This window comes from Sinocyclocheilus rhinocerous, unplaced genomic scaffold (assembly GCF_001515625.1).
Source record: "Sinocyclocheilus rhinocerous isolate Xijiao unplaced genomic scaffold, SAMN03320098_v1.1 scaffold11, whole genome shotgun sequence".
NCBI classification, from domain to species: domain Eukaryota; kingdom Metazoa; phylum Chordata; class Actinopteri; order Cypriniformes; family Cyprinidae; genus Sinocyclocheilus; species Sinocyclocheilus rhinocerous.
This window is the reverse complement of record NW_015625587.1, coordinates 2,095,740-2,110,899: the sequence shown is the minus strand read 5'-3', so window position 1 is coordinate 2,110,899 and position 15,160 is coordinate 2,095,740. Positions and strand designations below refer to the sequence as shown.

The 15,160-nt window shown below is 35.8% G+C and overlaps 1 protein-coding gene across 1 annotated transcript in view; it reads left to right on the top strand.

The window, feature by feature from the left end:
• The window catches only part of LOC107756055 (brain-specific angiogenesis inhibitor 1-like), a 101,576-nt gene that overhangs the window by 52,294 nt on the left and 34,122 nt on the right, over nt 1-15,160 (top strand). The window contains exons 12-16 of the mRNA XM_016573035.1: nt 649-757; nt 1,907-2,050; nt 6,116-6,140; nt 6,903-7,005; nt 7,836-7,879. Of these exons, the coding sequence (XP_016428521.1) occupies nt 649-757; nt 1,907-2,050; nt 6,116-6,140; nt 6,903-7,005; nt 7,836-7,879 (425 nt within the window). The remainder of the gene's footprint in view (nt 1-648; nt 758-1,906; nt 2,051-6,115; nt 6,141-6,902; nt 7,006-7,835; nt 7,880-15,160) is intronic.

Here is a 15,160-nt window from a genome sequence, read left to right as displayed (position 1 = left end):
TTAAAAAAACACATTATTTTTCACATAATTTACCTTTATTCCACAACGCACTGTCCCTTCTCTGAGAAACGGGCTGATCTTGTTCTCTCTCTCTCTCTCTCTCTCTCTCTCTCTCTCTCTCTCCATGTCTCTGTCATTCATTTATTCACTCATTCATTCTTCTACTCACTCATTCATCATTCTCTCATTCCCTCTTTTAATTTCGGCATCTTCTCACTCTCTTTCATTTAGTAATTATGCAAGGTTCAGCTGGTTTTAAAGGTGATTAATTGGCCAATTCTCTTCTCTTCGCTGCACATCTTAGTTTTCTCTTCCTCTTCTCTAAAGCAGCGCAGGCCTCGCCCCCCTTTGCTGCCTTTTCCCGAGGGCGGGGTTTATCTGTATCACAAACCCGGGAAGTAACTTGTTGTAGTCCCTGTCTCCTGCTGTTTAGTTAGATCATTAGTTAGTTTACAATTTATGTCTTAACGCAAGCTTCAGTTTGCATTCTGAAGGAAGGATATCATTAAGCTTGTGCAGCAGCAGCAGCCGTTATTTTTAGAAAAATATATTTATAACAATAACATTTAAAATGCACTTACAGAATCACATATTTAAAGAAGAACTAACAAATATTTTAACATTAAGCCCTGATTTTCTTTCTGGCAGCTGGGGCCCAACGTTAAGGAGCTTTTTCGTCTAGTGGAGGACTTTTTGGACGTCATCAGTCTCCGCATGAAGGACTTCCAGGATACTTATGAGGTCACCGACAATCTGGGTCAGTTTCCACTGACATTTAACTTGGTTTACACCCTTGCAATAATGTCAGAGGGTGATGGTCATCTTCTTAAATGGTTGAATGTTTGGGAAGGCAGCCTAGAAGTTGCAGCTACAAACCCAAGAAAGAACAGGAGAACATGAACCAAATTACACTGAAAATCAATTAACCATCTGATGCATGGTGTCCAGTACTGTGGAAAGGTCTTTTAAAAGCCATGTCTAACCATTCAGGATGTGATGTATATAAATCTTTATGGGTGATTACCTATGACCCTTTCTCGTAGTTCTAAATGGCTGTCATTGTCATCTCTTTTTGCTAACTAACGTTAAAAAAGCGAAATCGCAATGAACCACCCCTTTAATATATTTTCAAATGTAATTTATTCCTGTAATGATTAAGCTGAATTTTCAGCATCATTACTCGAGTCTTCAGTGTCACATGACCCTTCAGAAATCATTCTAATATGCTGATTTGTATGCATTTCTGATTATCAATGTTGAAAAAAGTTGAGCTGCTTAATATTTTTGTGGATATTAACTTTTTCAGTATTTTATGATGAATAGAAACTTCAAAATATATATTTTTTTAATTTAAAAGCATTTATTTGAAATATAATTCCTTACGGTGTCCAAAAAAAAAAAAAACTCTGTATTTGGTTAGAATACAAACACCATGTCTAACATGTAATTATATCAGCCCTGTAAAACACAAGTTCTAAAGCTGAGATGAATTAGTTGGTTACTTGGTTAGTTTAAAAGTCTTGAAACACAAGCAGTGCAAATTTATGTATAAATCATAAGTAAAACCATCGGTATGTAAATTGATTTGAAAAGTACAAATGGCTTTATGAAAGATTTACACACAGATTTATTTTTTGAGTTTCATAAATAAAAATGAGTCTTTTACAAGTTTTGGAAATTCTTTCAGCGATTAAAATGCTGTCGTTTTGAAGTGGTACAGAGAATATGGCTGGCAGCAGAAGGCTGGGATCATAAGAGAATGAAAGCGTTTGAGCTGAGAGAGTTTGTATGGGGGAGTCGTCTGACAGCATGACACTTTCTCTAGTTGAGATGTGATCGTTGTGCAGTGAGTCAGGATATTGGTGTTGCCATGGATCTTACAGTTCCCTCTGGATTCTCCCTCCAGTGTTGAGTATTCACAAGCGGCCTGTCGCAGGAAATGCAGATATCACTTTCCCCATGAAGGGGTGGAGGGGGATGGTGGACTGGGCTCGCAACTCTGAGGACAAAGTCAGAGTGGCTAAAGACATCCTGGTCACTGGAAAACCAGGTAAGAAACACAAAGTCTCACACAACTATACACATATTTGCGTGTAAGCACTAATAGTAGTACACATGCTGCAGACACATAGAGCCTTGGTGCTCATATGAGAAGCACAAGTTTGAATCTGGCTTGCATTGTGTGTTCATCTAAGACACTATGAAATTCATTTTATTTTTTCCAAAATTCCATTTATTATTATCATTTTTAGTTTTTTTCCAGATTCTATTTTTTAAATCCTTTTTAAGTCTAATCCTTTAAAATGTAATCAATAGAACATCTAATTTAGCAATTAATTCACAGTAAAATGTTCTAAAACATCAGAACTTTACTGCATAAATTAAAACTTGTATGATGTAAATATCTCTTGATTACGATATTCCTTAAAAATAATAATAATAATAATAATCTAAACTGAATGTTCTTTTTCTTATTCTTATTATTCTTACTTTCAGAAGTAATATGTTTCTATCATTATTTCATGAAGTTAACCAGACTTTTATTTTGGCTGATTGTCATGAAGATTTTCTGTGTGTATTTTACATGCCAATAGTTTTTTATCATTTTTACAAATGAAATGGCCGTTCATTCACTTAGAAACATGCAGAGTGAGCAGTTTTGTGGTTTAATAATTCCTAATGTTCATATCACAGTTAGAATTTGATTCATTTTATATCCTTACTTTTGATTTATTATTTCAAAATTTCAAAATTCTGTGACCTTCCGCACTAAATTCCATAGTAAATTCCATTCTTATGCCTGGATTCTTGCCTAGGCTACTCATTCCATTACCTTTTTTTTCTCTCTGAGTAATTTAATGTCTCTTTGCTGTTTTTTCTAGCAAAAACAGTATCTGTGTTCATAACAAATCTTTGTTTGTTTGACGGATTTTATCTCCTTCGCTAGAGAGCAGATTGCTGTAGGCTGTTCACTGTTCATGTCCGACAATACAGGCCATTTAAGAGGCTCCTACCCCCGCAACTATGCTAATAGAAGAGCTGCTACTTAATCAGGAGTCGCCAGGAGCCAATCAGGCGCAATTATAGGTTTAATTCCTTTTCCCACTGGGAGATCTGTTGCCATGCCACCAGCGCTGGATTGACAGGTCGTCAAGCTTTGGACACACTGAGATGAGCTTTTATATTAAAGAAGCTTTCGAATGAGATGAGTGAGAGAGGAATTTGACAGACTGAATCCAATGAAACACATTCTCAGAGAACGAAACACTTCTGGAACTTCCTGTAAAAATGACAGACTTCTCTCCAGGGACGTATGCAGGATTTCATTCAGTCCGCGTTACCACCCCACCCCTGCAAGCTCACATTCACATTCAAGCCTCCACTTTTGAGTGAAACACCTACATCTCAACATCCAGTCATCAACTGATCCATAGAACTACGCCCTACATTTTTTCTTTATCAATAATCCTTTACACTCGGTTGTGTGTCACAAAACAGAAGAAAATATCCATTAATATGTCCATCTCATCGCGACTTTAAATTGATACAACTTAAAAAGGTTACTTAAAGGCACAATATGTCATTTTCGCCGCTGGAGGGCGCGTATTCAAAATTAACAGAGGCAAAGCAGGGATCAACGCCGGGCCAGTGGTTCAAATTTTGGTTTTTATGTTTGTAGATGTTCAGGTACAGAAATTGAAAAATCACATATAAAATATAATTTGCATATTCTTCACTCTGTGTTGCACCTTGATTTTTCATAGCTATTTGAAATTAGAGGCAACCACTGCATTTTAATCATGAACTGAAAAAAAAGTGCAATGTTTGATTTATATTAGACTGTATTTCAAAATCTGAAGCAAAACCAGAATAACCTGACTTTAGCTATGTGAAATAATGCTACAGAAAACATCGGTATGAAACAGAAACAGCAGGTGGGCTGAATGAGACGCAGATTCACTCTCTGAAAGCAGGCGGCGCTTATGGTACGCTACAGCGTTTCCTTGGTTACCACTGTAAACACAGCAGCACTGCGCGTATTAACACTCATTTAAATGCATTATACGGAGACAAAATGAAAAGAAGACGCCATTTCTGAAAACAGTCAGTTCCGTTCCCCTCAAACACATTCATAAAATACAATATTTGGATTTTCGTCCTATATTTCGCGCATCGTGAACAGTGATCTTGTTCTGCCTGCTACAGTATTTTCTCCTCTTTGTGTCCGTCTTCAGCATCTCTGGCCTCTGTTAATGGCCGTTTACAGACTAAGTATAATAATAACGTAATATTTCCACACAAATGGCCATTGGGAAAATGATTGCAGTGCAGTTTGTGTGCAAGCACGGAACAGAAGATAGTCTGAAATAAAACAAAAATTGCATATGTACTCCAGTGTATAAATTCAATATATTTTAATCATTGTTAAAGCTACAAAGTTACTTGCCAGGACGGGTATTTTGACATACTTTTGTATGTATTTGCCAGTTCAGTCGGCTCGACGCGGCTGTCTGTGCGCGCGCTGTTCACACAGAACACAGCGCGTGAGTACTGAAAGGAGTTGTCTTTCGAACCCAAATGCTTTTTAATCGCTTGAATTTTTTAATTCTTAAAGTCTTAAAAACACATGCAAATGATAAAATGTCGTGCAGACGCTGCAGTGGCCCGATCGGGCAAGTGACAAATCCGTCTACTGTCCCGAACGTCTTTCACGCTGGCCCCAGGCCATGGGGCAGTCCTTATTGTCGAGCCCTGGGCAAAGGCGTAGTTTGATGACGCCGTGACTGAGTGTGGAATCATGGGAGTTGTCATCTTCATCCCCACAGCTGATGCAATTCGACGGGACTCGGGCAGAAATCATGTTCATGGATGAGCTAATGATTTATTAACGTAGTAGAATGAAGCAGGGTGAGGCTGAAAGCAGTCAAAGTGAAACAAGGCCGCTGAACGAGCATGACACACGGCTCGAAGACAGCGGAGCTTTTATTATGTCACAGTCGACCGCTTCCGCTCCTTCCGGTTGTGCGTATGTGGGGAAAAAAAGCAGTGCTGTTGTATCATTTGAAAGTTCTGTTATTATGCTACTCTGTGCGGTCGTCAAACGCACAACATATTAAAGTGTCTTTGGTGTTTCCACCACTGTTCAAGTGGTTTTTGGATATTTTAATAAAAAAATCATACATATTGTGCCTTTAAGTTAATCTAAATGAGTAACTGTGTTATTGCTATGGGAAATTGTTGTTCATGTTATGATAAATAAAAAATGATTAAAATAAAAAATGGTAAATTAAAAAAATGTGCATTTACATTTTCTTAAGTATATTTAAAACATTAAGTAAAAAACATGAAATTAACATGCACTGTAAAAAAATGCATTTTTGGAAGTTAATAAAGCAGGTTATTGGAGTAAGTTTTACTAGAAAATACTGTTTCAGTCTTTCTTTTTCAAAAATTCACATTTAATTCAACATGTTTGCTTTATCTTTGTAATTGTTTACTATTTACTAGAAATTTATGAGAAAAAAAAATGTTTCTAAATCCTACACCATTTTTTTCAGTGCACTGTAAAAATGGAATTGTTGTGAAAATTTAAGCTTGATATATTTAGATTTAAGGTACTCTTGTCTGTTGGTCTTAGGTTCTATACAGGACATTTAATATATGTATAAATTTAATATAATATAATTTTTTTGTTTAGTTGCTTTGTTTACAGTGTATGGACTTAAAATATTAACAAACAAAAAATGTGTTTCTTTTAATGTTACAAACTTTTTTTTTAACAATGTCCATTCCTCTAGTACCTTGAGTTGTCCATAAATGTCCTCTCGGGTCTCATCTGTTCACATTATCATGGCTGTGGCATATTAGTAAGGGTGGGCAAATAGAAACCCGATTACCCTGAGGGAGCTCGAAACCCCCAGCCTTGGCCCCCCTCCATCAGACTGTGTTCTTGCCCATGGGACCTCCGCTGCAGCCCTGGAGCGGTGGCCTCTGCCCACCGCCTGGCACCCCCCTACAGACTTTCACTCTTTCAGTGCATGCCAGTGCATGCCAGTCTGCCACATGGTTTGGCCTGATTTAGAGTGATATAGCTAGCGTGTGTGTATTGTTTCAGGAGGTTCTGCTGACAGTGATGCAGTGTGAGTGTGACAGAGGCTGGAGCGCTGCCCTTTCCCCTCACTCCCGCCATTTCAACTGCATTGCTCTCTTCATTAGCACAAGAAATATCACCTTGTCATTTCAAACCAACAAGCCAATAATGTGTATCCCTGTATACTTGTGTGAGCGATATCTGCAAGTTTAGTTATGTCACACACAACCATGATTTGCTTGCTATATATATTTATACATTACTGTTCAAAAGTTTGGGTCGGTGGGATTTTTAAATGTTTATGAAAGAAGTCTCTTATATGCTCACCAAAGCTGCATTTATTTGATCACAAATATAGTAAAACAGTCATTTTGCTCATTATTATTACAATTTAAAATAACTCTTCTCTATTTTAATATATTTTAAAATGTAACTTAAAAGAAAGTTTGGAATGACATGACGGTGAGTCATGTGATTCATGTGAAAAGATGACAACATTTTCATTTTTGGCTGAACTTTTCTGTTAAAGGGACTTTGCACACTCTGCAAGAGGAAAACGAATAACAAGAATATTTTCTCTCATTTCCTGGACTGTGGTTATTTTGAAACCGATATCTGGTGACACAAAAAGTGACAAAAACGACTGCTGTGTGTGTGACATGCACATTTACCAGAGCACAAAGTGAAGTACTACTCTCTGTGTCGCATGGGAACATTGCAGCTTGAAGGCCAAGACCTCCTCTCTTCTTTCCCCTTCTGTATTTTGCAGTCATCCTCATGTTTTCTCTCATCCCTCTCTGTATTTTCACAGAAACAGCACAGTGCTGAACTCTAAGGTGATCTCTGTGACAATCAAACCCATTCCCAGCTCCCTCTCAACTCCACTAGAGATTGAGTTCTCACACCTTTACAATGTAAGTCAGTCTGCCCTTTAAACCCATATGTTGCATCAAACAGAATGTCTTTTTGCAATATTATTGAAACTATGGCTATGTCACTCATTTTTAATTTTAAAATGCTTTATTAAAAAGCATTCATTCTAATTTTAAAGAATAGATTATAATATATTTAGTTTATTATTTTTAATTGTTTTATTATTACTTTTACTTAATTAATTTATTTTACTTTATTTTAATTACTTTTTGCTGATTTTAAGAATTTAATAGCCTTTTACCAAAATTTCAGTATTTTGATTTTCATTTAAGGTTAACATTTTAAATTTTTTTTATTAATTTAATTTGAATTTTATTATTAATATTATTATTCCATTAATTATTTTAAATTAATTTAGTATTTATGTTTACAACTTTTTATTATTATTATTATTATTATTAATATTATTATTGTCAGTTTCCTCAATACTGCTGTCATTACTATCCTGCCTTCTTTTTTTGTTCCCCCAAAAAGTTTGTTTAAACTTAATTGACTGTTGGCAAATCCAAGACTACAACTCTTTTGCAAAATAAATAAATAAATAAGATTAACATCACTTATCATTACTATCACACACAGGACACAGCATCAAAAACCACTTGAAAAGCCTAAAAGCTGATGGCTATAATCAGATCTTTATTCCAGGACATGAAAAAAACAGTTTTTAATGAAAAATGGTGTGAAACAGTTTAATATTTTAAGATTTCAGGTAGCAAAAGTGCCCATAATTGAAGAATTTATGATACATATTTGCAAGGCAAAATCACAAGGTGACATCCTTCTCTGCCTCTCGCCCTCTTACACTGTCCAGGGTACCACAAACCAAACCTGCATTTCCTGGGATGAAAATGACAGGTGAGAAGCCGTTTACTGATTTAATTCTGTTTTTGCTGTCTGCTGAGTTTTTGCGGGGAATCTTTAGTCACACAGTAGGGTGTATTTTCTGAGACTTACGGAGGGGTGTGCTGATAAAGGGTTAGAGACAACATGCTGTAGTAGGTTAAAACATTGATGGAATCTCGGTGACAGGAGATGTTGAATCCTACACGTAGCTGCCTTGATCTTCACTTGACCCTGCACTTTGACACAGGATGATTGTTGCATGCCACATTCCTTCTGTACTTTAAACACATCAGCAGCAATTATGGAAAACACACTTCCAATTTAAGCAGAGAAGAGACACACAAAGCAGGATATAATGCAAAGCAGTTAGAAAGAGAAGAGAGGGAAGTGTTTTAGCATATTAACAAAAAGTACTTTGGTGGTTGTAGACATTTTATTTTTCATATTTATGTTGGTTTATATATTCAAGATGCAACTAGTATTGGTAAAAGCCAAATGTGCATGAATGTTTACACTGATTGCTGTGATACCGGACTTGCATACTGAGATGCAACAAACCAACTGCTTTAGAGGGCCACCAGTAGTGTTGGCTCATTTGTAACAAATTTGCATAGCTGCAGATTGTCCAAAAAATTGTTAAACAAGATATTGGTAGCTAACAATCAGTGTGAATGCTACATGTATCATACTGTCATATGGAAACTGTTTTAGGATGATATGATACCAACTTGCATTTTTGGATTATTGTCTTGGTAGCACTTTATAAAAAGGCTCAATTTGTTAATCCATTAGAAATCATGAACCAGCAATGAAACACATTTTTGCAGCATTTATTAATCTAGGATAGTGTTCATTTATAAATATAGTATTGCTTGCCATCACTGGAATTTTAAAAATATATATTATTATGTAAAATATATATATTTTAAATTGTTATAAGGTTTAACAATTATTGTTTTGCTGTATTTTTGAACAAATCTAAAAAAAAAAAAAAAAATCTTAACAGAACCCAAACTTTTAAATGCTAGTGTATGGTAATTTCTAGAACTTTACATGTGAAAAGTGTATTAGTATATATAGAAATTAACATTAACATAAATTAACATATATTAACCAATTGGACCTTATTGAAAAGTGTTCTCATTATTTTTAGTATGTATTTAGTTTGTATTTTCTGATTGTGTTAAAGAAATAGCAGTTACACAGATGTAGAGTTAATGAAACGTTTCCTTTTTTTTTGTTTTTGTTTTTTTAATAAAAAAAAAAACATCCTCCTAAGAGCTGCATTCGTATCTCAGGACGTTTTATGCACTATAAAATATAAAGGTTTAAATATATGAGTAAAGGATTGGCACCTGACATTCAAATGGAAATCCATCCTGTCATCTCAATAATCATCTCAGTCATCTAGATAAATGAATGCTTAGCCTGTTATCACAAACATGATTGGTACGTCTTTACCAGTGCCGAGAAACATAACAGGTAAATCATGACAGCGTCGCTCTAAGTGCTTCAGCTGTGAAATTTACATCTGAATTATTATTGTCACATTCAAAATACAAACTGAAGAGTTGAAATAGGAGAATCATTATGTATTACCATGAGAATAAGTTCGGTTTCATTAGCAAACATGAACAGAAATGTATTTCTTATTTTTCCTCTGCAGAGAGAGCAAGCAAATTGAGACTGCATCTTTGAAGCCAGATTCTACTGAAAGAGACAGACAGACAATCCGACAGATGAGCACCAGAATTGTTGTACTTTAATAAAAAACCGTAGGCCTCCTGGTCATGCTTGTACTTTCACCCCCTACACATCCATCTGCTTGTGCTCTCTTTTGTCTTTTAAAACTACAAAGACTAGTTTGTGCCCATAGCACTTAATGCAGTGTGGGTGGAACATTTGCATTTAGATGGATACATATATAGATATGTTAAAGATATAAAGTTTTCTGCCATTGCCTCGAGGGGGAACAGACTGAGAACAATAGCATTGGGTGGTTATGGTGTAATTATTGGTTATCAGGGCATTGTTGTGCTTAATGTGCACACTTTTAGTACGTTGCAAGAGGGTTCCGTGTGGTTTCTTGCAGGACAAAAGTTTAAAAGTTTGGAGTCACTACTTTTGATAATTTGTTTTTTTTAGATAAATTAATACTTTTATTCAGCAATGATGCATTAAATTGATTAAAAAAAAGTGACAGTAAAGACTTACATTGTTTTATAAAATCTATTTTAAATAAATAATACTGTTCTTTTGAACTTTCTATTCATAAAAGAATCCCGGAGAGGAAGAAATTATAAACAATATTAAGCAACACAACCATTTTTAACATAAGAAGAGCACCAAATCAGCATATTAGAAGGATTTCTGAAGGATCATGTGACACTGAAGCCTGGAGTAATGGTTGCTAAATATGCAGCCTTGCATATTAGGAATAAATGACATTTTATAATTTATTTAAATGAAAACCATTTTTTTTTTTATTGTGATAATATTTGACCATTTAACTGGTTTTACTGTATTTATGATCAACTAAATGCAGCCTTGGTGAGCATAAGAGACCTCTTTCAAAAACGTGTATACAGTATATAAGACTATGGACAATCTTTTTGCATGTTTTAATATTCAGCAGACAAAAAAAAATACATCCGTTTGCTTAGAAAAGTAATAATATACCAAGCACCATTTATAACAAAAGACAATAATACAGGGAAATGAGAAGAAAAGGAAAGAGAAGGAGAAGGGTGACACAGAGGAAGGAGTGAGATAAAGGGAGCGTAAGAGAGAGGCTGAGAGACAGGAAGAGGACAGTGAAATGTAATCTGCCTGCATTGAGCGAAGGGGAGCCGGGGCTGGTGTGTGTTTGGTGCGAAATTAAAATCCATTTTGGACAGCTGCTATGATTAATGAGTTCATATTTGGGAGAGAAATTGGAATGTGAGGAGGTGTCCTTGTCACTGACTGTCTTTTACTTAACAGCTTTAAAGAGTCTGGGCTTTCTATTGACTCACACTTCAATCACACGCTAGCGATACAAGCCAGTAATTTTGTGTCATATGAGTTCGCTATACAACATCAACTGAAACTAACCCCCTGTAACTCTCCCATGGCAGTGGAGGCGCTAGATGGCCACCCTCTCAGGGAAAGGTACTACGCATCACTGAAGAAGTCAAATTGCAAATAGGAACCCTGCACTCGGAACTCATCCGATTCTACGTCATCCACTCGCCCAATCACTCTATTATTCTTGGATTACCCTGGCTGCTCACACATAATCCACGTGTCTCTTGGAGAGAGGGAGAGATTCTTCAGTGGGACATTACATGCCATGATCATTGTCTCTCAAAGATTCCCTGAGCGTCCAGTCATGCACATTCCCCGCCTGTTCACAATCGGAACCTGCCCCCAGAGTACTCTGATCTCGCCGAGGCGTTCTACATCGAGGAGGAATTAGCTAAAGGATTCATCCGACCCTCAACCTCTCCCGCTTCAGCCGGGTTCTTCTTCGTCAAGAAAAAGGATGGAGGGCTGTGACCATGCATTGATTACTGTGGCCTCAACGATCTCACCATCAAGTTCCAATCCATTGCCCCTAGTCCCAGCCGCGCTAGAACAGCTTTCCTTGATTGCTTGCCGCCTGCCCCGATCTCTCGCCTGGTACTCGACTCTGTCTCAGCCTTGTCTCTGCTGTTCTACCTTGCCGGTATCTGACCCTGTATTGTCTGATTATTCTAATAAAAGCTGCAAATGGATCCACACGCTTCTGACTCGTCACAACAGAAAGATGTAACATAAAGCCCTAATGTGCATGACTGATAAGTAAAATCTAAGAAGAAACCATTATTTCAATGAAAACCATCCATGTGAAGTGTCACACATGGAATTCTAGGAATGTCATTTTACATTTTTCACTGCAAATTATGAGATGACTTTTTCTTTTTCGCTTCCGTGAACTATAATTAACAGTATTTTACTGTAAATATTACATGAAATATCCATTACATTTATTACAGTTTTTCACCATATAGTAAATAATTATTATATGGGAATTATTAACAGGGTTATTATCATTAACTAAAACTAAAACTGTTAAAACATTTTTGATAACTGAAATAAAGATTAAATAAAATTAAAATATAAATATTAGATGAAAAACTTATTTTAGTTAGTTGCCAAGTTTTCCATTTAGTTTAATTTGAAGAACTAAAATTACTAACTGGAAATAAAATAAAAACTAATAAAAATTACAAAAGCACATAACAAAATTACTAAAAATGTTACAAAATGAAAACTGAAAGTATAAAAATAAAAGCTAATTCCAAATATTAAATACAGCTGCAAGGAGCAATTAAGGGGCCAAGCACAGCAAAATGGGGAGCTAAGCATGGGGCATCAGACCAACTCCAACAATAAGTAATTAAAGCTTTTAGGATGATTTTAGTCAAAATGGCTGAAAAATCCTAAATATAATATGATTTACTGGTTTATCACTTTTGAACAATAGTTGGCACCGTTATCAAGTTGTTATGGTGTAGTCAGTGTGAAGGGACAGTCACACATAAAAAGTTTGGTGTCAAATTCCACCACTTTTTTGTGTGTCCTCAGATTGTGCCCATACATATGTGTCAAATTTGGTGAAAAAATATTTTGTTTTGGAGTTATAGACATATCTATGAGAACATAAAATATGACCCATTTCCAACTTTGATTGCATTTTTTGCCACTTAATAGCCAACAACCTAGGTTTCTGAATTTCCTATGGTGGTTTCATCTTGATCGGACTAACGGTTTTGAAGATATCGCAAAAGTTGTTTAAATACTAAATCACAACGTTGCACAAACCATAAGGCGAAACCAACCATGTTTGGTATCGTTGGACTCAGCAATGATTTGGGAATCTAAGGAGATATGACTCATGTGAAAATATGTCAACCACAATCCAAAGTTATTTACGTGAATATTTGATTTTGGCTTGAAACTTTGCAGGCTCCTTCAGGGCATCGTGCCGATGACCCATACTGAGTTTTGTAACATTACACTAATGTGTTCATAAAATACAGCATTTTAGTACAAAATTCAAAATGACCGATGCCCAAAATGGCCAATATGGGAAAATTGGATATCATTCAACTCTGCATGCAGTACCGAATCTAATGAGACAGATTTTATGATTTTTGGGCAAACCCTTCAGAGGTTATATGCAAAAATATAAATTTTTCATATCTTCTTCTGTGCTGAAACTGTGCAGGTACCCTCAGGTCATGGTTGTTATAACACACACCAAGTTTGGTCTAAATATGACCAAGTGTTGGAGAGATATAACCTCATGTCCGATTTGGCGAGCTTTTTGTTGAATTCGTTTGCATGGTTTTTGGGAACGGATGGGTGTATCAAAAAGCATTTGATAACGTTTTGCCAGGATTGTCTGAAGATGATCTGTGTTAATTTTTATGAAAATCAAATGAACTGTCTAGAACAAGTTTGAAAAAGTAAGTTTTTCAAACTAATAAAAATTGTGAAAAATCTTGACCCCTAGAATTTTTAATTTTGGTGTCCACTTGACTCGGCATGAGGAGGAAAAAAAAAGAATTGTGTGTCTAAACTTTACGGTTCAAAAGTTATTAGCGAAACATGAGTGAAAATTTGGACAAGTGGTGGCGCTAGAGAATTTGAGTTTGAGACACCAAATTTGCTGTGGTTAATGTTGAGACTGTCCTCTGTCAGTGTGCCACATTTCATAACTTTCCCACAAGTAGTTCTATGGACTGCCATAGACTTCCATAGTGGAAGAAGAAGAAGAATAGGAAAACTAACGAATACAATAGGTGCCATAACACCTTGGGTGCTTGGCCCCTAATAAAAACTTTAGTAGTATAAATAAATTTAATAAATCATAAATTGCCAATTAACCTATTTTTACAGCATTTTTGCAGTCTTTTACCATTAAAATTACAATCTTTTTTTCACAGTGTTCATATATTGTTCATATATTATTTTATATATTTTTTTTTTTAATACATATATTATTTAACGGGACACAAGCTTACTTTTCTTATGCATCTGCACTTGGCATGTTCTCTGCAAACATGCACACTACTGGACTGCAAGCCCGTGATCCAATTACACAGCCATGTGCTGTCTTTATATTTGTGTGGTCGACACAAAGTCTTAATCGTATCATGCGCAGTGTCTGTGCAGTGGGTGATAATATATTGAGTTTCAGGTTTATGTGCTAATGTTAACACTGAGCCCTCCCCTGGGGCTGCAACACGCTGTGCTTCCAGCGCTATACTGTTTGGCCCTCAGCGCTCTTCAAGCCCCAGTGCATTATGGGTATGCCAGACTGCAGAGCTCTACTGCACAGTGGGTTTGGAATGGTGCCGGTAACCCTGGGTTTGTGTGGAAAAGCGCTTGTGTGTGTGCGTGTGAGTATATTGACTCCACGTTGCAGCTGCATGAAGAGGATGCTACATGATTGATGGCTCTCTATTAGGATCAGTTGTGCATGGAGTGGGTATGTTTTGATATGACTTTCATATCACTTACATTGATGTCATTATGAGGTCTTTGTTACAATTATTTGAGCGTTAGATCAGACACAGTCGAATCATGCTGTCAAGAGGGTTCCTCATCAAGATTATGAGATTCAAATTTGTGTAGGTGGTGGAATGGACTAATTATTCAGTGGCTTTGGGCATCGGCAATAACCGCAACCTTAATGTTTACTTGTATTATGGTATTCATGCTTTTATTTTCATCTGCTTTGGTGCATGCAAGTTTTATGGGAAGCATAACATTTCTTGCAAAGAATAGAAAGATGTGGATTAATGTTTCTTTGCGTCTTATGAAAAGTCAGCTTTTTTTGACATTTTTAGTGTATGACTTAGTGTGTGTAATCTCTCCATATATTATAATATTCTGTGATATTTTAATATTATTCACAGCTTCTATCACAGTCAAACAAATACTGATTCAGAAATTCAGAACATTTACTCTTCATTGAGCTCAGGTCCATTAAATAATATTAATAGATACAACGTTTGATTTTAGTAATGTGTATTAGTAAATGTTGAGATGCATAACATGAACTAAGATTAATAAATTAATAAATGAAGTTAACTAATGTAGTTAACTAATGTTAACAAATGAAACCTTATTGTAAAGTGTTACCAGTAATTGATTAGTTTATGTTCAATACTCTGTATCTGAACACGTGGGACATCACATGCATATCTGACATTCACAAATTGTAGATAGTAAATAGAAAACATTAGACACTTTGCTGTGGTT